At 45.8% G+C, this 25,729-nt stretch overlaps 1 protein-coding gene across 2 annotated transcripts in view; it reads right to left on the bottom strand.

Moving 5' to 3' along the window:
- Positions 1-2,609: 2,609 nt before the first annotated feature.
- Positions 2,610-25,729, bottom strand: part of LOC133278969 (alpha-2-macroglobulin-like) — a 29,597-nt gene continuing 6,477 nt past the window's right edge. Inside the window, exons 7-36 of one of the 2 annotated variants that reach the window (XM_061472285.1) lie at positions 25,479-25,563; positions 24,536-24,659; positions 22,576-22,693; positions 22,220-22,329; positions 21,545-21,703; positions 19,857-20,084; positions 19,456-19,519; positions 18,823-18,965; positions 16,884-17,033; positions 16,051-16,218; positions 15,282-15,423; positions 14,160-14,274; positions 13,619-13,847; positions 13,270-13,396; positions 12,500-12,621; positions 11,156-11,207; positions 10,553-10,636; positions 10,005-10,181; positions 9,456-9,540; positions 8,174-8,330; positions 7,754-7,828; positions 7,341-7,506; positions 6,825-7,048; positions 6,023-6,241; positions 5,605-5,732; positions 5,160-5,250; positions 4,389-4,457; positions 3,906-4,008; positions 3,467-3,508; positions 2,610-2,764 (exon numbers count right to left, since the gene is read on the bottom strand). In XM_061472285.1, the coding sequence (XP_061328269.1) occupies positions 2,739-2,764; positions 3,467-3,508; positions 3,906-4,008; positions 4,389-4,457; positions 5,160-5,250; positions 5,605-5,732; positions 6,023-6,241; positions 6,825-7,048; positions 7,341-7,506; positions 7,754-7,828; positions 8,174-8,330; positions 9,456-9,540; positions 10,005-10,181; positions 10,553-10,636; positions 11,156-11,207; positions 12,500-12,621; positions 13,270-13,396; positions 13,619-13,847; positions 14,160-14,274; positions 15,282-15,423; positions 16,051-16,218; positions 16,884-17,033; positions 18,823-18,965; positions 19,456-19,519; positions 19,857-20,084; positions 21,545-21,703; positions 22,220-22,329; positions 22,576-22,693; positions 24,536-24,659; positions 25,479-25,563 (3,782 nt within the window). In that variant the 3' untranslated portion in view covers positions 2,610-2,738. The remainder of the gene's footprint in view (positions 2,765-3,466; positions 3,509-3,905; positions 4,009-4,388; positions 4,458-5,159; positions 5,251-5,604; positions 5,733-6,022; positions 6,242-6,824; positions 7,049-7,340; positions 7,507-7,753; positions 7,829-8,173; positions 8,331-9,455; positions 9,541-10,004; positions 10,182-10,552; positions 10,637-11,155; positions 11,208-12,499; positions 12,622-13,269; positions 13,397-13,618; positions 13,848-14,159; positions 14,275-15,281; positions 15,424-16,050; positions 16,219-16,883; positions 17,034-18,822; positions 18,966-19,455; positions 19,520-19,856; positions 20,085-21,544; positions 21,704-22,219; positions 22,330-22,575; positions 22,694-24,535; positions 24,660-25,478; positions 25,564-25,729) is intronic. The other variant, XM_061472286.1, reaches the window with a different exon arrangement.

Raw genomic sequence — 25,729 nt, 5'->3', positions numbered from 1 at the left:
TTGTCACTTTGTCTCCTGTGGTATTTGGTGTTTCCTCACTCAAAACCTTTTTGAAACCTCAACTTCAGAGAAGTCTATGGAATGAACTGGATTCAGTGAAAGCTGAGTAAATTTTCTCATCAAGCAAGCTTACTAATTGTGTTTTGGTTTTATTTAGAAATAGTAAAACAATGTAATTTCCTACCATGAAGCAATTATTTTTTCCAAGTTCTCAAAGCCACATAGCTTTTGGTTGCTGAATTAAACTGGTTTGATTTTAGACCATTGTGATTTGCCTTTGAATGTTCCATGGGGATAGGAATTCAATGTTCAGTGTAATTTCCTACATGTTATGCTGTGGAGGACCTGCAAGTTTGTGACTTTGATTTACAGCTTAGTAAAGCAGAGAGATGTTAAACTGCTTTACAGATACAGGCTAGCCAGGGAGCCCCAGATGACAAATGAGGTGGCTGCCCACGGGTGGCAGTCAGGTGTTGTCTAATTTAAAACCAGGCAGCAGCAAAACATTGTGTTAACTCTTTCCATGGTAGACAGCCATTATTCACATTTTGTGAATGTAACAGACTCTAGTGATTTTACAGACTTTTGTATTAAATTATCATGATGGCGATGACTTTGTTTCACATGAAGCAGAAAAAATCAAACACCATAGCTGCGTAGAGTACTCACCAGAAAACAAATTAAAATGAAGAGGCTGTTACCATCCACCTACAGTCTGCTGTGAAAGAGGGTCTGTATTTTTAGCCCTGTGTCTGTATGCACAAATTTGCAGACCTAGCATTTTTGAACCCATCACGGAGGGGAAAATGATAAAGACCTCATGGAAAACACAAGGGGTTTGGCTCATAAGGTGGCTCTTGGTTAAAATTCTGACTATCTTGAATGCCATCATATGGCATGTACAGGACAACCAGGCGATCAGACCCAGTCAGTATGGGTTTATGAAAGGCAGGTCCTGCTTGACCAACCTGACCTCCTTCTGTGACAGGGTGACACACTTAGTAGACAAGGGAAAGGCTGTATATGTTGTCTACTTAGACTTCAGTAAAGCTTTTGACAATGTTTCCCACAGCATTCCCCTGAAGAAACTGGCTGCTTATGGCTTGAATGGGTGTACACTTCACTGAGTAAAAAACTGACTGGATGGTTGAGCCTGAAGAGTTTTGGTGGATGGAGTTAAATACAGTTGGTGGCCAGTCACAAATGGTGTTTGCCAGGGCTCAGTATTTGGGCCACTTCTGTTTAATATCTTTATCAATGAACTGGATGAGGGGATCAAGGGCACCGTCAGGAATTTTGCAGATGACACCAAGTTGCGTGAGAGTGTTGATTTGCTGGAGGGCAGGAAGCTCTGCAGAAGGATCTGGACAGGCTGAATCAGTGGGCTGAGGCCTATTGTATGAGGTTTATCAAGACAAAGTGTCAGGTCCTGCATTTGGGTCACAACAACCCCAAGCAACACCACAGGCTTGGGGAAGAATGGCTGGAAATCTGTTCAGCAGAAAGGGACCAACAGTCACTTGAACCTGAGACAGTGTGTGCCCAGGCAGCCAAGGCAGCCAGTAGCATCCTGGTTTGTATCAGAAATATAAGTAAATGCCAAGTAATTGAGAAGTGACCAACCCCCTGTACTGGGCACTGGTGAGGCCACACCTCGAATCCTGTGTTCAGTTCTGGGCCCCTCACTACAAGAGAGACATTGAGGTGCTGGAGCAGGTCCAAAGAAGGGCAACAAAGCTGGTGAAGGGTCTGGAGCCCATGTGATTAGGAACATTTAAGGGAACTGGGGTTGTTTAGTCTGGAGAAAAGGAAGCTCAGGAGAGACCTCATTGCTGTCTACGGCTGCTTGAAAAGAGGTTGCAGCAAGGTGGGTCTCCCAAGTAAGAAGTGATAGCACAATGAGAAATGCCCTCCAGTTGCACCAGGGAAGGTTTAGACTGGATGGTAAGAAGAATTTCTTCACCAGAAGGTTGTCAAGCATTGGAACAGGCTGCCCAGGGAAGCAGTTGAGTCACCACCCCTGGAGGTAAGAGTCCTCTACATGTTGCATTTAGGGACATGGTTTAGTGGTGGCCTTGGCCGTGCCAGGTTAGCAGTTGGGCTCTATGATCTTAGATGTCTTTTCCAACCTAACCAATTCTGTGATGCTCTGAATGACACTGCTAAGTTTCCAGTCCCTCTCTACTTCATTTCAACTGTTCAGAAACAAGCAGACACTGTCTCCACTGGGAAAGCCCACAGATCTTCACTTCTATCTGGCCTGAGATTGAACAGATTCACACTGTCCTTCCACCTCACAGCAGTGATTTCAAAGGGGTCAAAGGTGATAGTGATCAGAGGTTTATGTCCAAGGATTATCTTGCAGAAAATACTGACTTTTAGAGACAGGGAGCCAAACAGGTAGGATCTCCTCTCTTCCTGGAGAAGGGGCAAGTATGGATAAAAACCTCCCCACTGCCAAAAGCTATCTGCTTTCTGGCATTCCTCAGGAGTGGCCAAACACCACATTGCCATGGGTGGCTCTGGATTTTTATCTCAGGCCATTACACAGTATGAGCTATGGATAGGACAAGACACAAGTAATAAAAGATAAGGCCAGATGCATCTGATGAGAATCAAGACTTAATTTATTTATAGTGTTACTTTCTTTTTGCAGTTGAAGTGTTCCCCTCAACAAGAAGATCTTCTAGGAGGAGTGATGGGAGCTGATCCAGCAAGACTCGGACAAGATGTGCTTTTCAGGCATTTCCCTGTTCAGTTCCAGCTGGAGGTGGGAAAAAGACAAGAGTGAGGTAAGAATCCTGGTGAAACAGTGTACATCTCTGTGTTCTGGTGGCTGTATGACTTCAAGTCCTGTTAAAATCTGGGAAACTGCTTCATCTAAACTGCCCAGTTGCAGACAAATAACAGAATGGGAATGGCCGGGAACATTCAAGATATCCATGCTACAGCGAGGGGAGGAAGATTTATCCTGAAGACGTATGAGCTATTCTAGTACACATTCTCTCTCAGCACCTAGATTTCCCAAAGGAAGGCAAAAATAACCCAGGGCAGAGCTTGAAAGATGTTTGAAAGATAATTCCTCAATACCCTTCTATATCTGCAGTGTGGCAAATGTGGCCCTGAAAATGACAGAGACGCAAAAGGCAGAGTGTGGTGTTCTGCCCCAAGGGAGATTTCAGTCTTACTTGTACAATGTGACACACACACAGAGGAAAAGACAAGTGCCTCTGTGCAAATGAAGGCAGTAACACTGGCATTCCTATTCTCGTGAAACAAGATGAAAGCTGCATCCCACCTCAGATAGGACATCAGGTGGCAGCATTGTTTTTCATGTCTGTACTGAGGCATGCCTGGAGACTGCTGAGAGAATACACAGACTGAGGAAAGATCTGCAAAAACTCTTACTTGAGACGACCTGTAATAGCCCACGCTGGAACATCTCAGTTGTTTGTGTGCACCTTACCTGTGGCGCAGGGAGCGCTGTACTCCTGTGTGGCAAACTCATCTGGAAAAGAGAAGGGAAGGGCGAGAGCGGGCTGTCAGAGGGATGGGTACCAGAGAGACCTTTGTTCCAGGCCACACAGCAGGCTGCTGCCACCGCCTGGGAGGGCTGGGGGGATGCTTCCTCTGCCCTGTCCCTCGGGGCAGGACGGCTGCACAGCACACCTGACCCCCACAGCGTTCTCTGGGGCCTGCCCGGGCACGAGGAGAGAAGAAGAGGGAGGAGGGCAGGGTTGTGGCCTCCAGCCCTCGGGGCCCCTCTGTGCTCCGAGAGCTCAGGCAGTGCAGGGGAGGGAAACAGCCCAGGCCAGGGGCCCCTGTGGGTCCCCACAGCCCCTGTGCCCCTCCGTGCATCCCACTGCCCGTCCTCACTCCCACGGGTACCCCGGCCCCGCACTCACCTGTCTCGTAGTAGTCATAGACCTTCACCTGAGCCGGCTTCAGGCCCTGCACAGGGATGTCCCGCTCCACCGTGAAGGAGAAGCTGAGGGTCTCGCTGCTCAGCTGGGGAAGGGAAGGGAAGTGGTGGAGGCTCAGGGTGTCTCTCACCTGGGCTCCCCGATCCCTGCGCACTGCCTGTAGGCTCCCTCACTGTCCCCTGGGCCCTGCGGGTGTGGGGGCTGTGGGCTGAGGGGCCAGGGGAAACTCTGGGGGCTTTCCCCACAGTGCGGGAGGTTCAGGGACCAGGCTGTGTGCAGGTGGAGGGAGAGCCTGGGGAGGCTGGACCAAAGTACCAGTAAGCCTGAAGGGTCAGCAAAAGTCAATGAGATTCAGTCCTATTGTCAGAGCCAAGGTAGTTTTGAGTCCCAGATCTTTTGCCCTGTGTGGCCAAATTTCTCAGTGCCTGCATTTCTTACACATCCTCGCCCCAGGCAGATTCTCACCTTTTCCACATACACTAGGACATGGTTGGTACTGATCTCTGTGCGTTCAATAAGGGGGCGGCCTCCCAGCTGAAGAAAGAAGATGAAGATGTTACTGCATTGAAAGTGGTCTCTCTGTGCCCTTTGCCCAGCCCTATGGATCACATGTACTGTGGATGAAATACTGGGGTTATTCAGGGAACTAACTCAGCAGCATGGAACAGCCTCCTTGGTCCCCAGGCCTTCCTTTTGCCAGCCTGGCTGAGCAAGTACAGCTTGGCTCCAGCAGGAACTGAGCATTGGTTCAAGCACAGTGATAGAATGATTCAATACAAATCCATTCCTTCTGCTTTATAGTCCTAGAGGATCTTATGATCACTTTTACTTTCCAGACCATGCACCTGCTCAGCACCTCAGTGACACAAAACCCTAAAGCTAAAATGCTAAGAGGTTGTCAGATCAGCAGAGGGAAAAAGGAAACAGCACTTCATATGAATGTCGTGTGCACAGATACAAATTTAGGGACACTATGATAACAATCACCAGACAACAAAACAAAACAAAACAAAAAAAAAAGTCATTAGACTGTTTTCCCTACATTTCTCACTTTGTTTCCCCTTCTGATGACCTTATGCCAGGTAGAAAAAGAGAGTGCTGTTCTCAGCAAGTGTGCAGATGTCAACACTGAGATCAAGCTGATTCAAACCCTGAAGCCCTCTAGATTGCTATAGACACTTGCAAGGTGTCCTGAAGATAAGCTGAATGTTGCTTCTTTGACAAGCAGGCTCCTACCTTCCTCACAGAGGACTTCACAGGGATGAATCCCGACAGCATCTTCACATCCACGATCACCATGTTGGAGCCATTGCGCTCCCCAGTGTAACTGAGGAAGCAAGCAACAAAGGCAGAGTGCACCTCAGGTCAAAGCTGGAGGCATTTCCACCTTTTCCATTGCACTTGGCACCCCACCATGTCCTGCCAATCCAGCCCCTACTTCTCCAGCTGTGCCAGGCTCTCCCAGCCATCTACACGTGCGCTCAGTAGCCCAGCCCTGGGCTGCCCACATAGTACCACCACTGCAGGACATGCCCTTCCTCTGCAGCCTCTCATCCCAGCCCAGCTGCTTCCCACCCTGCTTCCCCAAAGTGCCTTGCTCCTCCAGGGCTCCCAGACCAGCCCAGCAGACCTCCAGCTCCCACGGCTGCTCAGGAAGGCTCAGACCGAAACGCAGACTCACCTGACATTTATGCCAATGTCAAAGACCTTGTGAGCCTTGGAGTCTGCACATGTCTCCGGGAATGTGTACACATGAAGCATGAAGGGCGCATCCTGCTGCGAGGGCTGCACGTTGTACTTCAGGCTTGTCTAGGGGAGAGCCAACGGCTCTGTGTGAGCCTGTGTGCATGCTCAACACATGACAGAGACCATCCCCTCCCCATGCAGCCTCCTCACTTCTGCCCTTCTCACAGCTCCTCCACACTGAGGATCCTGCCCTCCTACTCTTTCTCCTCTCTATACCTCTGCTCTTCTCCTCTTGCCTCTCCCAGAGCCTTCCCTCCCATTTCTCCTCTCCTCCGGTCCCTTTTGCTCTCCGCCTGGCTCCTTCCTGGCCAGGGCTGCCCTCCCAGGGTGCCACAGGCCCCCATCACCCTCACCTGCACGTAGACGCATCCTTCACCAGACACCTCTGTGCTGTACTCCCCAGGCACGCGGGGCAGAGGCACGCGCTGCAGCAGCAGCCGGTTGCTGGGATCCACTTGGAAATCTTGCTGGAAGTCCCCTCCAGATCGCAGGGTCACTTTGGAAGCCGCTCCGCTCTTGGCATAGGTGACAGCTCCGTACAGGGACAAGGCTTGGAGAGCCACCACCGTGTCCTTGAGAGAGATGGGTCCCAGCACCCAGGCAGATGCCGTTGGCCTATCCACAGCCCGTCCTCCCACAGCCTGCCCTTTGCTGCTGGGGGGCACCCTCCCCCCCATTCTTCACTTCCTCCACTCTTCAGCAGAAAACACAGAGGAAAAGAGCAGCTTTCACATGTTTCTGTTCTCTTCCTTTGCCCTCTGCACAGCAGCTGTGTATTGCCTGAGCAACCTGGCGTAGAGCTCTGCAGAGCCTTCACTCACTCGCCACAGGGTGAAGCAGCAACTTCATATGCACATACCTATTGCAGTGGGAGCCCTCTCCAATGGGACAGACACATATCCCTTATGGCCCTAACTTTCTGCCCCGACGTGTCAAGAAAACCAGGTCATTAATCAAGGCATCAGTCATTCCCAGAGGCATTACGTGCTTCTTAGCCTCCTGGCAAATTGGCAACCATGACACATACGCAGGGAGATACTGCAGGGCTACGACTGCTGCCTGCCCTGGCAAATGCTAGTGTTCTCCCACCTGAGCCTCTGACACTTCCCGCCTTCTGACACTGAGGTGTGAGGTGGCAGGGAGGAAGCAGCTCACCTGGGTGGAGGAGAAGCCCCCATTGGGGTTCTGCTGAGCGCTGATCCACTTTGCAATGAGAGCTGCGAATGCCAGCTCCTCCTGGGAAGGTGCCGGCTGCGTGGTGAGGTGAGCAAGGAGCACGTAGGACGTCATCTCCACTTCAGCAGAGGGAGCCCGGGGGCGATAGTATGGGAGAGCAACCTCTGGCTCTTTCCCAGGCCGCTGCCAGTGAACGGACCCATCTTCACAGGAGGCAGGGAGCATGGAGATAAGACAACAAACAATTAGCAGTAGTTACTGCAAGGGAGTTCTTGATCTGCTGCCAGTCCAGCTGGGAGGACAGAGCCTTCAGGATGCATCTGTCACATAGGATAAAGTGGGGAGGGTGAGACAGCTCCTCGCTTGCTGCAACTAGGCTGAGACTGCTGAGGCTCAGTCCCCAGGCTGGGTACCTCTTTGTCCTAGACTCCAAGTTCACACATACTTGGGCACCTGGAGGAACCAGGGATGATGTAATGCCAGTGAAATACTCACCTTTTTTCACGGCTTCCCTTTCAAGTGAGGCGAGCAATGCCTTCCTCTTTTCCTCCTTCCCTGCGAGGGCGAAGGCGTATGCCATCAGTGCCTTGGTGTAAACATGGGTTTCTTTCTCACCTGCTGCCATTTCCAGGCAGAACAGGGCATTACGTACCACAGACTGCTGTGGAGAGATAGCCAGTGATTAGGTGGCTTGGGACAAATGAGGTTTTTGCCTTCCTAACAGTGCAGCATTCCAGTGAAATTTGAGGAGGGGGCTACCAGAATGATGTCTAGGAACATTTATGGTATACACATTTCAGAAATACCCAAATTGTCAGCATATAATTCTTGTATCACAGAGGTTAACAACTAAGTCCTTTTTCCAATCTCCAGCAAATTCTGGTGCAAGTTAGGGTGCGGCCACGTACAGTTACAGGCAGAGGAATCTCCAGCAATGCAATAGTGATGTATGCTGTCAGTGAGACCTCATTGTCCACTCCACCCTGCAGAGAAACACAGAGTTAGATGCTCACCCCACCTAGCTTCTTATCTTCTATCTTCTCTCCCAATTCAGCAGCAATACTTTACTTTGTATTTTAGACCCTTAGCTTGCCTCCACCCCAATGCAGCTAATATGAAGTTATCAATACCACTTTAAAAGTGCAGATTAGCCTTCATTTTCCTTCTATTGTGACAATCATACAGAATGGCATTTGGCTTCCTAGTACTTGCCATTGACATGGGAATTTCCCATCTGCCTGTATGTTCAAAAAGCTCAAATGGACCCATCTGACTTTTGCTCAAGTTCTAGCCTTATAAAAAAAACCCCAAACAAGCAGACATGTTACCTTCATAGCGTTGTTCAGGAGTGTGCCAGAACTGCGGAAACAGCCGTTCTCCTTCTGTTTGTATGATAGCCAGACCAAAGCATCCCGGATGTGCTTCTCATCTATGAAGATATGAGGCCGGGCCTGGGCAAAGGACTTGAGGACAAAGGCTGTGAGCCTGAAAGGCAGAAAGAGCATTGAAAGGGCTTGAGCAGGCCTGTTGTGTGTCTCAGGTGACAGGCCTCACATGCACGTCATATGTCTGGAGAAAGAAAGAATGCCTGGGGAAATTTGGGCCAGTTAGTAAGAGAACATACATATTATATCTTCACCTCTAAAAGTATCTGTCAAAAAAACCTGCTTCCCACCTTGATTTCCTGTTCCTCCCTTATATCATAAAATCTTGTGATCCCTTTGTGTTGAAGGACAGTGGTTGTTGATCTGTATCTAAAAAAAATATCTCTTTGAAAAAAATAGGGAATTGCATGACAGCTAAACATCTGCATAACATTAATACTCAAAATGACAAGGAAGAGCAATTAAGTCCCTGCTAGTTCAGGACTCTTCTAGAAATCCATGCCTCATGGGTTTCCCAGAGCTCCACAGTAAAACAAAACAAAACCATGTTAAAGGAGTTTTTGCTAGAGTTGTTACAAGCAGTTATGGAGCAGAAGCAGGCAGGTGGTGAGCAGCCAACATGCTGTCATGAGCCAAGTATCATTTCAGAAAATAAAAGCAAACAAAATGTGATGAAGTCTTTCATTCTTACCCTTACCTAAAATTGAAAATGCATGGCAACAATATGCTGGAGTAACTCAAAACTTTGCAGTCAGTCACACTGGCAACACACATGCTTCTCGAGGCTGTCTTTGCTTAGTAACACAAAAGCTCTTGGAAAAAAATACAGCACTGCTCTTGGCTTATCATCTTTTTCACTTAATGGAAATATTTCCCAGCAGCCTTCTCAGCAGATGCTAGTCTAGAAGAGCTGCCACTGCAACTCTTCAGCCTTCCTAAGTTGGGATGTGAAATCCCTGCTCCCTTCCTCCCCAGTTTATCTCCATTTCCCTTCTTGTCTGTCATCGTTCTCAGAGCTACTGATGGGAGGATGTGTTTTAGATATATAACTGGATGGCACAGCCTATTTCATCAAGTAGGAGGCAGCACAGGGACCACACCAGATCTGGAAAGTCTGCTGATCTACAACAGCATTTCCGATTTACTGTCATGCAGCATTTATTATAAATGTATAGGTGAAAAAGAGAAGCATACAGGGAAGGTATAGGCAACATTGACATCTCACCAGGTGTTCCCTGGTTGGCCATAACGTGGTCCAAATGTACTGTAAGAGCCATCTGGGTGCTTGTAGTTCAGCTGCCTCTGATAACCTGCAATGGTGGGTTAAAGCAAGAATCAGATGCCAGAGGAAGTCTGCTGAGGGATGAGAAAACAGAAAAACAGGTGTATCAGCAAAGGCAGAGAGGATAGGTCAGTCCCATGCTAGTCAATAAGAAGTACTGGAACATCCCCACCTCCATGCACTCCTTCAGGAGGAAGGTAGGACATATTAATAACAACTGACCAGTAATTGTAGCAGCTCACCTGACAACTCTGCACTCCACTGCAACCCAATTAGGGAGCAGAGAAAAGTGTGTGATCAAGTACTCTAATGCTTAAGCAGAAGAAAACAATAAAGGGAAAAGCAGCAGAGGGCCTTCTCGGGCATACAGCAGAGACCATCTGTGTATGAAAGAAGCTCTCTTTCCACATCTGGCCACCATTTGACAGAACCACCCCAGGCAGGATCTGGAAAAAAGCCAAAGCAGAAATAAAACACATTGGGTGTGCTCACCGCTCACTAAGTATCCAGTGGCCTTGGATTTGACCTCCTCACTCAGCTGCCCTGTCTTGTTCAGATAGTCCAGGACGTAGATGTTGGGTGCAAACAGGACCATGTTCTGCTCCCCACAGCCGAATGGCATCTGGAGGAGCTGGTGCAGGTTCTGCATGGCAGTGCCCATGATGTCACCTGGAGAGCAGGAGATTCCAGAGGGGTATTGACAATACTCAGGGCTGGATATCATAATCAGAGGGAGCTATGGAACAAGAGAAGCAGGAGATTCAGAGAAGAACAAAAGAAAATCTGGACTGATAAAGATCATGGAAGAAAACACAGAACAGCAGAGAAAAAGATAAGAGGAAAATGAGAGCAAAGTTAGGGTACTGGCAGAGAACCCTGAACAAAAGGACATGCAGAAAGGGGAAAGAAAAAGCACAACTGGAAGTGATGAAAGACAGGAGTGAAGTGTATTGGAGAGCAGGAGTAAAAGCAGTGAGGTAAGAGGCCAAAACAGAAGGGCAGGAACACCGTGTGGTTCTTCTGTCAGGCTGATCACTCACCCAGCACTGAGAAATACGCTCTTTCTGAGTCTTGTACCACATTTGAGGGTAGCAAAAGGAAAAATTTCTCTTTCACAGGCACTTCTGAAAGAGAAACAAGACCCAAATAGCTTCAACGCAGTCCCAAGAACTGGAAGGGAAGGGAGCCTCAATGAAACAAGAACACTTCCTATTAGAAATTATTTGACTTCAGTCACTTCATTTTTCCCTGGCTCTAAGGCAATCTCTGTAACAAATCACCCCCCAGCCATTGTTAGGCACTGTAGATTTTGTCCTCACAGCTTTTGCCTGGGCACACTAGCAAATAGAAAATGGCACTTCTAATCCAGTGCCTGCACATAAGAGAATAGGGATGCAAACTTTCATGCTAAACTTTCATGTATCCTAGCTCATTCCCTGATGCTTAGGCAGGATGGTCCATTCTCTAAGTCTTTCTTCTGTCTTATTTCTCAGGCTTCCAACTGATGGGGCACATTTTGATTACCTAAAAATATTGGCCTATCTGGAATATGGTAGAGGCAGCACTATCTTCCTCCTCCAGGCATATCTCACCCATCAAACCACACAGGAACAAACAGAGAGGGTGGGGAGAGTGGGTTTTACCTTTTACACAGAGCACAGAGTTATGGGCCATTTCCTTCTCAACTCCTTCAGGCTTGGATGAGATGAAGGAAAACAAGAGAAGTTAGTGAGACAGGAAATACAGAAGAACAGAGGAATCCTTAACAAGGACAAAGGGATATGTGAGAAGTGAGTGAACTGTAGAAGGAGGGGCAGTCACAAACACTTCTGAAATACAGAGCTCTGAAATAATAATTTAAGCAAGCAAAAGAAATATGATCCTAATAGACTGGTGTTATACATGGAGTAAGGACAGGAAAAGGAGAGAAGAACACTGCAGGACTGTCACACTGGTGACCTGCAACTATTGTACGCAGTGAAAGACACTTAACATCCTTGTAACAAAAGGACTGCAGCATTACAGCAAGCGCTGTTGTTAGCAAAAGCACACAGTAGCTCTAGAGGGCTGTCCTGAAGAGATGTCTGCAGTGCTATTTATCATAAAGCTGCAGATGCTTTAGGAAAAATAAACATGTCAGTTAATAGTAGAAAGGGAAGATGATACTATCTGGTGACAAATATACTGATACCATACCAAACGGTATGCAAACATTAGGGGGTTTTATGATACAGAGAAAAGCTAAGAACATAGAATCTACCTGCCAGATGAACACATCCAGTATAATAAATTAGCATTTTCCTATACGCAGTACTCCCACATAATAGTTCCTCCTGTACCACATAGCATCAGTGACTCTTATTGCCACAGGAAACAGAGAAGTAGTGAAATTTTAATACATTTTCAATGACTTTTATAAAATCTGGAGTTTTGAGAGGACTTCTCTATAGTCATTGAATTAGCATAGGTGCTTGCGAATCCCCCACCTTCATCCTGGTGACAGACTGTGGTATCAAACCAGAACTGTATAACGCTCTCTTAAGAGGCAGTTTGCTTGGCCACTCCAGTATCAGAGAGGCAGCATGTGCTGACTGGCAAACCAGTTGGGGGTGTCTCAAGAGGAGGAGAGAGGCTGTAAATAGGGTGTATTGAAACAGGTGACAGGTTGGGAAGGATGAATTGGAGTACGAGTCCTGCTACAATAGGGGATAGGGAAAGTTTAAAGTACTGTAAGACACATTGCACAGCATCATTAAGCTGAAGTTTTCATTCAGCCCTGCAAACTATAAAGATGATGCATCATATTGCATAGAATTATAGAATCATATCCCAGCCCAGGTTGGACAGGACCCTGAAAGATCATCTGGTCCAACTTTTCACAGGAAAGGGAGCCTAGATGAGATTATCTAGCATCCTGTCCACTTCCATTACAACATATCCTACAGCCTGTGGGAAAACTCAGTCCTCCCTTCCTATAGCCCACATACCTCCACCAGCAGCTGTCTGATGACCGTGTCCTTCCTCCCTTTTTCAGGAGTCTCCACGATGGTGTTCCCACAGGGCTGCTTGTTCTGCAGGGCCTCAGTGCTCACTGAGAACTCCACCTGCCCTGGAGGAGACAGGGGTTAGCCAGCCCTGCCGGGCAGTGCCAGGCAATAGAAGTCACTGCCGCTTCCTGGAGTTTCAACTTGCAGGCTTATTGATCATACCTGGGCTCTGGTTCTTTTGTATAACAACATAGCTGTCTATACCAGAAGCCACCCTGGAGCACATGAGCTGCATTGCCATTGAAAAGTGACTCTATTTTGGCGACTCTTTTTCAGAACCTAGTATACCACAATGGTGGGATTCACCAGCCCCAAAGCTGTTCAGCACATTGCTACCCCACATGCACACCACAGCTCCTTCCACAGAACATAACAACAATAGTGAAAACAAAGTATGAAGATCCCATGGGGAATCATCTAATCTCTGGGAGAAATGAAGCTGGCAGAGCATTCCTGCTGGCCAGCAATGTTTCTGGCTTCCAAAGATGGTCTGCATGGGCTGCAAGGCTTGATTGTACTGCATGCAGTGCCAGACACAGCCTTGGACTCTAAGAGTCCAACAGCCTCTGCCTCCCAGATAACACCAGATGAGACAGAGACTTCGCTGCAGTGCTTCCCAGAAAACTATGTTGCTCTTACACCTGATGCTGAATGGGGAGAGCAGCACAGAGAAACCCTTCCTGCAGTTTTCAGCTTACTGAGACCTTTACCTAGAGATTTAGGAGTCACCAGCCAAGCCACGGTTTTCCTCCCATTCTCACAGAGACAATAAGATTCTTCCTCCTTTTCCACCAGGGTAGCCAAGAAATGAGTAGACTGAGCCAGAGTCACACTGACCTGCCAGAGAGACACAATCAGGGAACAATGATCATGGGAGCTAGGAAGCCTTAGCACTAGCTATTTCTGCAGTAGCAAAGGAGCAAAGAGCTGGAGTTGTGGATTCTGTGTTTGGAGTGTATAGGAAGAATAACATAAAAATTTAGGGGTCTAGGGCTATTCAGAGATAAGAGGTGTACAAGAAGGTACACAAGTAAAGAGAAGGATTTAAACCTTTCTTACCCTGATGCAGGTGGTCAGGTAGTTGAAAACGGTGGCTTTCAGCGTGAAGGACTCACCACGCACTACAGAGTAGGGCATGGTGAGCTCTACAAAGAAGGGCTGGAAGGCTCTGAGGGTCACTGTTGGGGACAGGCCAAAGCCCATGTGTGCTGAAGTGCAGAATGCATTGGCTTTCCACTCAGTGATGGTGTCAGGGATGGGCACACCTAGACCAGCATTTCCCTCAGAGCTGGTGAAGGACAAACAGCAAGGAAAAAGGGATTATTTTGATGGCATTTTGGTGACTACCTGTACCCCTTTTCGCCTACTGCCTGTGTGAATGTTTGGGCCATCCCATCTTCTTCCAGACCCACAACTACTCCTTGAACAAAACTAATCTATGATTCTATGAAGGTAACTTCATCTCAGAGGATTGCCAAGTGAGCTCTGCAAACAAGGAAGGACTTTTAGGGATGGAAAAGGCTTGGTAAACATGTAAGAATTCATGTTTTCACCTTAAAAAAACAGTTTTATTAAAAAGGAACTAACCCAAGGTGCTCACCTTATAGGTACTAAAATCCAAATCCAAGTTTCTGGGAAGTACTTTCGGACTGTTTCCGTCAGCAGTTCAGGAGTGGCTGATGTGGGATAAAGTCTACCTGCCAGAGAGCCTGACTCTAGTAAGATGGAAAAGAAATCAACTACTGATAATTCCAAACAAGGGAGATCTACATTATCATCATGCTTTGGTCTGAGAAAGTGGCAATCTATGTGGCAATCAGGAGTTGTGCTGGCAGCAGATGTTTGCTGTGGCTGTAATGAGCACTGGTACCAACAGCAGTGAAGTTTCAGTCAGAGCCTATTAGCAGGAGGAGCTAGCCTTCCATTATTTCCTGCTTGTCTCCAGTGAACCTCAAATTTTGAGGGGTAGTAATTCATTAGGTTAAAACAAGGATGTTAGAGCAAAGAGTTATTCAAGGCCAGGTTGGACAGAGCCTTGGGTGACATGGTCTAGTGTGAGGCATCCCTGCCCATGGCAGGGGGGTTGGAACTAGATAATCTTAAGGTCCTTTCCAAACCTGACCGTCCAATGATTCTATGGTTCTACGACCATCTGCGCAAGCAGCCTTTTCCCTTTTAGGTGCCGTCTTAACGTGACATCCTTCTTCATCCTACCAGGCCAGCTAGCAATGGAACATCCCTTTGCTGCAGTTTTTTTGTAGGATCACTGTGACTCAGAAAACACCTCCCTGCCAAATCTATGGCCTACTCAAGAACTAGGCTGAAGATGCTCAAGCTAAAAACATGCACCTGGAATCTGGGAGTGGCAAAAATAGACCTTTTGACGAAAATGAAAATTTCACATGCAAAAAATTATTCCAAGTAAAATATTCTAAATTTGGGGTGAAATTTGGTTAAAAAAAAAAAAAAGCCCAACTTCTGCTCTGCCAGTCTTTGAAAGCTACCTGGTTCTTCTGAATTCAAATGTGGAGTTATCAAAGTTTGTCTGTAACCCTTCACAACCCAGCAAAACAGATAAGCCCCACACTCACACAGAAACTGAAATTCAGTACTGCTTCCAAGGATTCAGTTCATAACCCCAGCTCTTGTTTCAAGATTCATCCCAAAATACAGATAGGATCTTATTCAAAATAGGTGTGATAACAAAACCCAGTTCCTTTACCGCTTGTCCTCATTGCATGCATAGGTGCTCCAGACATGACTGAAGGTACACCAAAGGCAACTCCTGCAGGCACGTAGCTCTCAGTGCTGCAATACCAAGGTTTCCTCACCCTGGTATTTGTGAAAACTTTTAAACCCATTCCCTATGGGAGAGAAACCCAACATGTTTTTTTTGTTACAGATTCCTGTTTAGGTCTACACAGCAGACCTGTCACTAGTATTTTACTGCCTCAAAAGGAGAAGCTGTTACTGTCTGTGGGTTGGACCTTGAGACGGGTGCCTGGGTGGCTCAGAGAGACCAAAGGATGCATCCTTTCTCTTTCTAGGGCACTGATTCTAGCCCAATTCTAGCCTAGGAATCAGGATGAGCCAGGGAGTAGACACAGTTTTCTCTCTGTAAGGAAATGTCTGTGGCTACAATGAAGCTCAAGGATATGCTGATTTATTTGGGGTAACACTAATGGCACAGAATTATTTACCTCCCGTTAGAACCTCATTTCAAGTCAGCCTCGAAGCTTTCCCTGTATGAACAAAACTTTGAGACTGATCCCTTTTCCACCAAGAGGGAGCAAGACTGGCAAGACATGTGAAGCTTATAACTATCACTGAACTTGACTCTGGATAAAAATTAGTGACAGATCATTCAGATTCAGAAACCCTTCCCTTATTACATTATATTACATTACATCACATCACATCATGCCACAGACGGCTTAAGCATTCTTAGTCCTTCTCCCACTCCACTCTCTAACCGTGCAAGAGGGCTATACCTTTAGGATGCTGTAAGTGTCTTCACTCATCTCCTGTACTGGAGAATAGGTGATCCCATCCAGAACTATCTTCTTTACGGGGACACAATCCTCCAGGGGCTCCTCCAAGAGCACATCTGAACCATGGTGATAGTCATGCAATTCTGTCACTGGTAGCAAGCTATACACCTAGGCAGAAACAGCCAAGGTATCTGTCATTTTCAGTATCCACTGTCACAAAACACAACTGAGGTAGATAGATGCAAACACCGTAACAGTCACATCATCTGCACATACATCCACATTGCCATGGTCCAACTTTGTGGTAGGAACAATGGGAATTTGGGAGTCAGAAAAGAAATCCGGATTTGGAAATACTGCCACTTTTGTTAGGGACAGCATGCTACTCTGGTTATTATGGCTCAAATATATAAAAAAATTACACTGGCCAGCCCATCTGCATTACTTTGTCCCTGCTTAGGGATTGTCATTTGATGCTTGGCATGAGGGGAATAAACTCTCTTGACACTTTCAGACACTACTCTAAGAAAACTAACCCATGGCTGGAAAGAGTAACTGAAAAATTATCAGACACACAACAGTGTTTGTCTCTGGCCAAAAGGAGCAGTCACCTTAAAAGAGCTTCCCAATTGCCATCCCTACAGTCACACAAAACCCTTAAGAAACAGCTGTTGCCCAGTTCTCATCTTTTTGCCTTCTGCAGAGGAAGATGAGAAACAGAATAGGGCAGCTTTCCTGAGTCAGCACTAACAGGAGGGACTGTTCACTGTTTCCACTCCAGTGCTGAGTTAATCTGACCAGGCTCCGACTTAATTCACAGACTAAGCACTTACAGAGCTGGCTGACAGTTCAGCTTCTGGCTTCATGAGGAGAACACTCTTGTCCACAGCACGGACAGCGCAGAGGGAGTTTGGGGAGGCTCTGAACAGCAAGTGAGCATAAGAGGAAGGCAGGCCTTCAGAAGGAGAGAAGCTTAAGGACACCTGTAGCCAGAGGAAAAGCTATGTTAGAGATGCCCTACTCGTGTAGGACTTTTCCCTCCAGTTGAGGCATCAGTTCCAACCCTACAAAGTGCACATCTGCACACACACACCTCTCTCCCTTTGTGCTACTGCAGAGTTAAGCTTCCTTCCTGCAGTGCCAGAGGAATCAGCACTAACAGCTCTTGGCAACTTCAAGTATCACAATTGCACATCAAACTTTTACGGCAGTTTTGGGGTTTATGGCCACTGTGAATGTGATGAGATAATCCCACGTTCTGTACTGTACCCAGATCTTGTATGTGGAGAGAAAGCAGGCTTGCAAAGACCTTTCTTAGCAGATTCTTTGGTAACATGAGATACAGTGATGCCCTGGAGCAATATCGCAATATCTACTGCCTGCTAATGATTCTGAAGAACTGCCTGTTGGCTAAGGCCTGTTAAGACTTGTGTGCCTTCCCCAAAACTTAACTCGCATCTCTAACAACTCACTGTTAACCTTTGCCCTGGAAGCTCTTGCTAGAAGAAGCTGTCATCATCATCTCACATAACTTTGTAATTAGATGGCTGATTTGCATAAATCTTCCCTTTCCTTAGCAGTACAAACCCTTCTCTAACATGCAATGACCAAAGCATCCTCAGAATAAACAGGCTGACTAACAAAGCAGCATCAGCTGCCAGTCTTCCCCGTGTTCTAACCAGTCCACAGCATGCTTTCTGCTGATACCCCCCACGTCTCCCAGGGTGGACTCATAATTTTGAGAATAGAAACCCAGTATTTGTCAGGAAATGGCAGCATAAGGGCTGTAGCAATCTTGCCACTAGGAAAAATGTCTGGCACAGATATAGTCCAAAAGTCTGCCCTATCTCATCTGACAACAGCTTTGAATTCATTATGCTTTCAGAGAGGAAAGTAGGATCTAAACATGTAAATCACTTGGCACTTGTCTTGCACCCAGACCTTAATGTAGTACATAGTATGAGCTTTAATATATGACCAAAATTCAGGTGACCAGGCTTCTACAATGATACGAGTTTCAAGAACTCATTTATCTTAGGTTTTAGCAGGACAAGGGACTGCTTTGGCAGTGTCCCATCTAGTATTCTGAAGTCCCAATAAGAATTTTTGAGGTTGCTCTCTTCTTACAGCTCCTCATACACCAAATTGCTCTTCCACAAAAGGAATACATGGTGCACCTGCTTACAGGAAAAAGGTTTTATTGTTCTGCACTCTTTCAGTATAACTATTGCTCATGCAGCACCCTGTGCATTGCTCATGGAGCACCACTGTGCAGTTCTCAGCAGGTTCAGGAAAGGTTTATCTCCATTTACATGCAATAGAAATTAAAATGAAAGGATGAGCTGTACAGAAGTTGAAAGAACTGACAAGTATTAGCTTTGCCCACTGGATTGGGGTTGTGTGAGTTTTATTTTTGCTCTGTGACCTCACATGCAGCCACCTTATTGCTGGAATGAGTTTGTGTGAAATACACGTGTTGTAGTATGACATAAGATACGCACGCCCCTCACACCCACCTACCCCTTTTTCTTACCCAGGACCATCTGTGAGATCAGTGGGTGCAACTAGTTGCTAGGAGGGGTTTTATCATTGTAGTCCATGCTAGCACTGTTTTTCCAACAGCTGATCTCCTCCAAGCTAATGCAAACCAGTAAGTAGGCTTGTCCAGTGTTAGTAAATCTAAAGAAACTAGTTTAGCCAGGTCAAATCTAAATAAGCGAGCTAGAACATGACGCAGTCTTATGGCTACTCCCTCAAGAACTGGACACATACCTTATTCCTGAAACACTTTTCTATGTTGAACTTTGCTGAATCAGCGATCAACTCCCTGCTGGGGGAAGTAGTGTAGACAAACATTTGGGCCACTGGAGCAATATCAGCTTGGACAGGCAGCTGTAGCAAGAAGACCCCATTGGCTGGCAAAAAAACAAGAGCAAAAAGTTAAAGTACAGGAAACCTTCTTCTCCAGCAGCCAAAAGTCTAGGTTTGACTTCATGCCAAATTTTATCCTAGCCTAGATGAAACTCCAGGCCTCCAAGTGGGATGAACTGGTGCTCACAGAAATGCGGAAGTCTCACTGACTGAAAAGGCCCATTTCAATTCCTGTTTTCCAGTGCATAAGTATGCTGAATTTTGATTCAGCTTCTAAATACAGACTATCAGTCTGTGTCTCCTGAGAGTAGCGGAGCCCCAGAAATGCAGTGTCAGAAGAAAGACAGCTGACACAGGGAATTAGAGAAAATCTGTGCAAAACCTAAATAAAGGCAGAGAAAAGAAAGCTCAAACTCTTCCCATATTTTAGGGGACATGGAGATGTGAATCCCTGCATTATATGGAAGCAGCCTGTATGCTTGACACAGTTGTCCTCCCAGGAAACTGACAATTTGGCAAGGGATAGGAACTCACCATTTTCCTGGTCCAAATCCAGAATGTGGGTGCCTGCTTGCTGAATGATTCCTTTGGCCATCACCTGAATGGAAGGAAAAACTCTGCTGTGACTGAGGTCATGCATAAGCCAAACCCTAAAGAGGGGAAATCTGAGAGGAGAGTAGCTGAGCTGTGTGAGACCTCACACCCTGCTCAGCTGCTCTCTGCCTCCCTGTAGCACTATCCCAGTGCTCACCCAGGCAGCACTGGGACATCCTTACTCTTCTGCTCCTAACCCAGATCGTATTTTCTGTGGGAGAAGAACATTTGAAGCATGATAGGAAAGTATTACATGCCCGTTGCCACAAACCACGATTTTCATTTCCAGTTCCCCTACAACTACCAGTGGCAACCTCACTGTACGGCAGGTGCAAGCTTACCAGATAGTAAAAGACGATTTTCTTCTGCTCCCCTATGGCCTCTGGAGTAAGGACATAGTGCACCCGGACCTCTGTGGAAGAGCCACAGCTTAATGTCTTGGACTTGGGCTCAATTTTGAGGTAGCTATTACTAGGAGAGTAAAAGCGCTTTAGTTGGAGATAGCCATCTTCATAATATGGAACAACCCAGGAATGGTCATAGCAGTAGTGGTGTATTTTATGAGTTGCCTGGAAAAGGAGAAAACACACACAGATACTCAAACATGGGTGTCAAAATCCATGGCCTCATATTAAATGTTTGGTATGTTCCGTATTTAAGCAAAAAGGCAGTCTACAGGAAAAAAAAACAAAAAACCATGAGCTTGGAAGATGCAAGATAGGGTGGTGGTATCCTTCGCAAATTATTGGGAATGATCTCACTCCCAGGAGGCTGGAGATTGTCTCAAACAAGCTGAATCATACCAGTTGTTTGTATCACCTCAAGGGCTCTTTGCAATAATACCTTGCCCTCTCTAATAATATCGCGTTGGTTTAAAGAGAAAAGAAGCTGACTTTCATTTTTCTTCTCATTACTGGTGCTGGAGAAGGGTTAGTGCTGTTCAGTTCAGAGATTATCAGTGCCAAGATCAAGCTAAGGATGCTACAGAAAAGGAGTAAAAGTCCCCACCTAAGAATTCAAAACCAAAATTGAACAGAAGTTTAGGAGCTGAGAGAGTCAAGGTTTTCTTAAAATTTAAAGCTTTTTCTTAAAAATTAAAGAAAGAGGAAGATAATTCCCATATAGGAGGGTTCTACTTCAGCATTTCATGTGCCTTACGTGCCTTTAATTCCTATCTTTCTCACTATACTTGGGAATTCTTGCCTGTTCTTTATCCTACAAAATTTTGAAAACTTCAAGCACCAGGTGGTAACTTCTGGATATTTTTTAATGTTTCTAACCTATGACAAGAGAATTGTAGGGGGAAGAGAAAACACAATTCTAGACAATCTGCCCTATTCCAGAGTGAGATATTACAAAATGTGCATTTTACACACATACTGCATTTACCACTAAAAAAAAAAAAAGGATGCTCAGCAGCACTTCTTTTTCTCAGATGAACAAACTAATTCTGCACCAGGGAGAGAATTTCTGTGAATAGTTCATACTCTTTTTCTCTTTATGGAAAAAAGAAAAAGGATAAGAAAAAAAAAGGGGGGGGGGGGGGAAGGAAAAAGAAAAGAAAAAAAAAAAAAAGGAAAAAGAAAAATGAGGACCGCTTAGAAACTCTGAATGCTAAATTAAACCCTGAGAGGTGCAGATTGCTTTAACTGACCACAAAGGATACTGAGGTGAGATACTTGGGAAATCATTTAATTGAAAAGACAGCAAAGCACTCCACTGTGAGAGTTAGACACACCCTTGAAACAGATTTGCCTAGGTAGGGCTGGCAATCCCTGGGAGCAGAATGGATTATTATGATCTTACGATATTACTTCTAATCCTATATTGCTGTTGCCAGGCAGAAGTCAAATAATTACAAGCTAAGCGCAAGTTGACATGGTTTGTTGTACAACTATTTACACCACACTGGTGTCATGGCTGGCACAAACAAACAGGAACAAGAAGCTAAGTGCTTTTGCACTGAAGTAGAAACTTCAGAGGCCCTCCCCTTCCTCCCTTCACCACCTCCTGTGCCCGCAGGACTTACCCGAATTCCAACAGAATCTGAGTTTAACTTGGAAGTGTTCACAGTAAACTGCACCCTGCCCTCTTCATCTGTTGTGTAGTTACCTTCCTCAACTCCTTGTAAAGAAATCCTCACAAGTTCATTGGCAATTGGAGCACCAGACCCATCCACTAGTTTCACCTGGAAGAGCAAAACCAGTACAGTATAGAAGGAGAGGAATGCCTGTCACCTGAGGAAACTGATAGACCACCAAGCTAAGGATGTTGGGCTCATGCCATACAAGGAAGCCTCCACCATGCTTTACATGTGCATCACCCATTTCTTTCAGAGCGAGCTGCACAGTTACTGAATCTTACTTCTTTAGTCCTTTCTTATCTCCACCTCCGGGTCAGAGGAGTGGATGTAGAGACTGACATGCACTCATACCCTTAGGGCTCCTATTAAACAGGTGACTGGAAAACCAGACTTTTACTTGACTGGAAAGTGGAAGCATGAGGACAGAAAGGTAAGCACAATAAGGTCTGTGTTCTCAGCTGCCGCTCCCCACTTTGAAAGCCTGCAGAGGAGAGGAGGCCCACAGGGTATAGCAGCACTGAGGTACAGCATCTTTGCAGAGCGGGCTTGTGTATCTATCCAGGAGGTTCAGTAGCATGATTGTTTGGCACTCAAGGCATTCCATTCTCATGGTTTCCCTACCTGCCCAAAGAAGGGGATTCCAGGTTTGTAGTGGGTGTCTGAATTCTCAAAGGTAAGTTTGGTAATAGTGGTTGTGATCTCAGAAAAACTTGTTCCAGTCAACTCCACTCCTGCAGGAAAAAAAAAACAACAAACCAACATTTAAGAAATAATTTGCCTCTGCCTGACCAGAATTACTGGTCCAGGCTCCTCTGCTGGACCAGCAATTATAATGATGTTCCTGAACTCCAGGCAGGAAAACGTCAGGATTCCAGAAAAGCAAGAGTCTGCTTTTCTCCCTCACTCCAACTTGGCGGTCCCCTCTGCTGGTATCTTGTGGGCTTACCACACAGCTCTTTGATTTAGATGATTCATACCTGTCTCCTCCTCTTTAATCTTAGCCTCCACATGGAGCTTATTCTCATATCCATTTCTCTTGAGCTGGAATAAGTTGGTCTTTACCATTTCAGAAATGCAGCCATAGTTGTCTGTCTTCTGGAGAAAAACAAGCAAGACCATTATAGTTTCATTCATATAATGTTCATCCAACTTAATGAATCCGCCACTGTGTTTTTATGAAATGGAAGTGAAGCCAAATAACCTCACAGATCATTCCCTCTGTTGTTTTTATCAAAACTGGAAAAGAGCATAAATAACGTGGCAAGGAGCATTTTAAAGTACTCTCAAAAACATCAGAGCAAAGAATTTGCAGCCTCAAAGATTTTTGTGTATGCATCTGAAGTTTGAAATTGCAAACACTTGATACAGAAGCATAAGGAATTACTCATGTGTCTACCAGACAGGAAATATTTGCAAGGCATCAGGCACATTAGAATATAGCTGCTACTGAAAACACACAAGCTGTGTGAGTGATACATAAACCAAAGCCTGTGCATGTGTAGAAAGAAGATGACAACTAGTAAAATATTTCCAAAGCTTGCCACCTCCCTTTCAGCATTTTCATGCACAGGGCAGGTCTCTACAGAAAAAGGAAGACATGTCTGGAAGAGAGGTTAGCACCGGAGCATTCATATTTTCTTTTAACACAGATAACAACAGCGGTGGCAGAGACAACTATGGAGACCATACAGCAACAGACACCAAAGACCACAAGAATGTCTTCTGCTTGCTTTCTTGTCCTGACATATTTCCACAATTGCTGTTACCCCAGCTTCTGTCAACTGAACTTGTACTGTTCCACCTGGCCATGCTCCAAACACTTCAGGTTTGCTCTTGTAGACTTGTCAGTCTGAAGAACGAAGAAAGTGATATTTTTTTCTGTCTGTATTAATATTGCTGCTAAAGCCATACTCCTTTCCTTCTTTAAAACTGCATTACCTTTCCCCTGATTTCTGCTCCTCTTCTTCTTCTAACATCAATTCTGATCCCACAGAGTCTCTACTGTAACACAACCCCAACTCTGTTCTCATCACTCACACTTTTTCTATCTCACTTCTCCCTTATACTCTACACTTCATATGACCTTTCTTTTCCTTCCATCTCTTCTTTCTCTACAAGCTTCTTGCCTTTACACACATCTTTCTTACTATACTGACCTTACCACTATTTTTACCTTCACATTTCATCTTCCTCCCAGTCTTCTCTCCTTCTTCAAGCTTCTTTAAAATACACGGATTCCCTCCCCTTTTCACATTATGATTGTACATACTAGAGCAAGCCTGTACATGGCTACAAGGCATGCTAAATAGCTAGTGTGACCAGCAGGTGGAAGGAGGTGATCCTGCCCCTCTACTCTGCCTTCATGAGACCCCACTTGGAATACTGTATGCAGTTCTGCTGTCCTCAACATAAGAAGGACATGGAACTGATGAAGCAAGTCCTAAGGAGCACCAAGAGGGTGATCAGGAGGCTGGAGCACCTCCCAAAGACAGGCTGAGAAAATGGGGGCTGGTCAGCCTGAAGAACTTGTGTGGAGACCTCGTAGCAATTTTCCAGCATCTGAAGGGGGCCTTAAAAGGATGCTGAAAAGGGGTTCTTCACTAGGGACTGTAGCTACAGGACAAGGGGTGATGGATTCAAACTTAAACAGGGGAAGTTCAGGTTAGATCTAAGGAAGAAGTTCTTTACTGTGAGGGTGCTGAAGCACTGGCATAGGTTGCCCAGAGAAGTGGTAAATGCTCCATCCCTGGCAGTGTTCAAAGCCAGGTTGGACAGAGCCTTGGGTGACATGGTCTAGTGTGAGGTGTCCCTGCCCATGGCAGGGGGGTTGGAACTAGATGATCTTAAGGTCCTTTGCAACCCAAACCATCCTATAATTTTATGAAATAAACCACACTTTCTCCTGTCTCTCTACCCAACAGAGTAATCGTGACTCACCTGTTCAGAGAACTCATCACACACTGCTTTAGCCTCTTCACCATAGCAGGTGATGGCTGGGTGTTTAAACTTCCGGCAGATGCGGAAGCTCACAAGGCCAGGAACAGGCTTCCCAAATGTATATCTACCAGCAAAGAGGATTGAAAGAAAACCAGAGACATTAGGAATGTAAGAAAGGAAGAAAAATTACTAGCTCACCCCTAATGTAGCCAGAACTCTTTCCTAGAGCTGCCTCCAGGATACAGCAGGGTCATCACAGGAAATAAAAAGCAGAAAGAGATTTGGTAACATTTTAGGACCAAGCTTGGCTACAGAGGCAGGTGCACGGATCACATCCCCAGGAATAACAAATACGCCTTGAGAATTCATTTACCTTAATGCTGATTTAGTTGAGAGGACACCTCATCTTGGAGAACACATTGCAAGTACCTACCCCACTGCCTCATTCTGATGAAACGGTTTGTGTATGTATGTGAGCTGGGTCTTCAGCCCAAGCCATGGCTCTTCCTGCAGCATGCGTGGAACATTGCTATGTGGAACTGAATGAGTTGGCCCAAAGGTATGAGGGCAGCTGCATCACTTACAGTTTCTCTCAACAGTGAGAAGCAGAAGCCACAATTAAAACATCATTCCCAGATAAAATAAACAGAAGTCCTCTTCCCTTGCAATATAGCTGGTGGGAAACCCTCTATGACTAAAAAAATATGTTAAAAAACCCTCCCAAAAACCTAGAAGAACAATATGTTTCTACATGTTATATACTAAGTTCCCCAAGCAATACTTGTTGCCTTTTGTCAAATGGTAGATGTAGCCTGTTTGGTCCTCGGACCCCAAAATGAATAGCAATGTGATGAAGTACCATATCGCAGTCTCTCAACTGGACTTTCAGTAGCAGCTGAATTAAAAACTGAAACCAAGAAGGCCTTGAAAGAATGACACTTACAGACCACAAACTGTCACCTTCAGCTTCTCATCAAGAATGGTGATCACCTTGGGCATTTTCACTGTTACTTCAAATTTTGGCAACACTGCAGCAGAACCAAAGGGAAACAGTCTATGTAGTGCGGAGTAGTATACGAACGAGATATAAAGGCTGCTCAAAAGCTAGTCATAAAAATGACCTGAAACCCTTTTGCACCTAAATTGTCAGATTTTAGAGGTTTCTGTCACCTGCACATCCCACCAAAATCCGTG

The sequence above is a fragment of the Pezoporus flaviventris genome, unplaced genomic scaffold, assembly GCF_033815535.1.
Source record: "Pezoporus flaviventris isolate CSIRO_AGI_PZ_B2104156 unplaced genomic scaffold, CSIRO_AGI_Pfla_v1 ptg000070l, whole genome shotgun sequence".
NCBI classification, from domain to species: Eukaryota; Metazoa; Chordata; class Aves; order Psittaciformes; family Psittacidae; genus Pezoporus; species Pezoporus flaviventris.
Note: the sequence above shows the minus strand (reverse complement) of the source record. Positions and strands in the feature narration are given on the sequence as shown.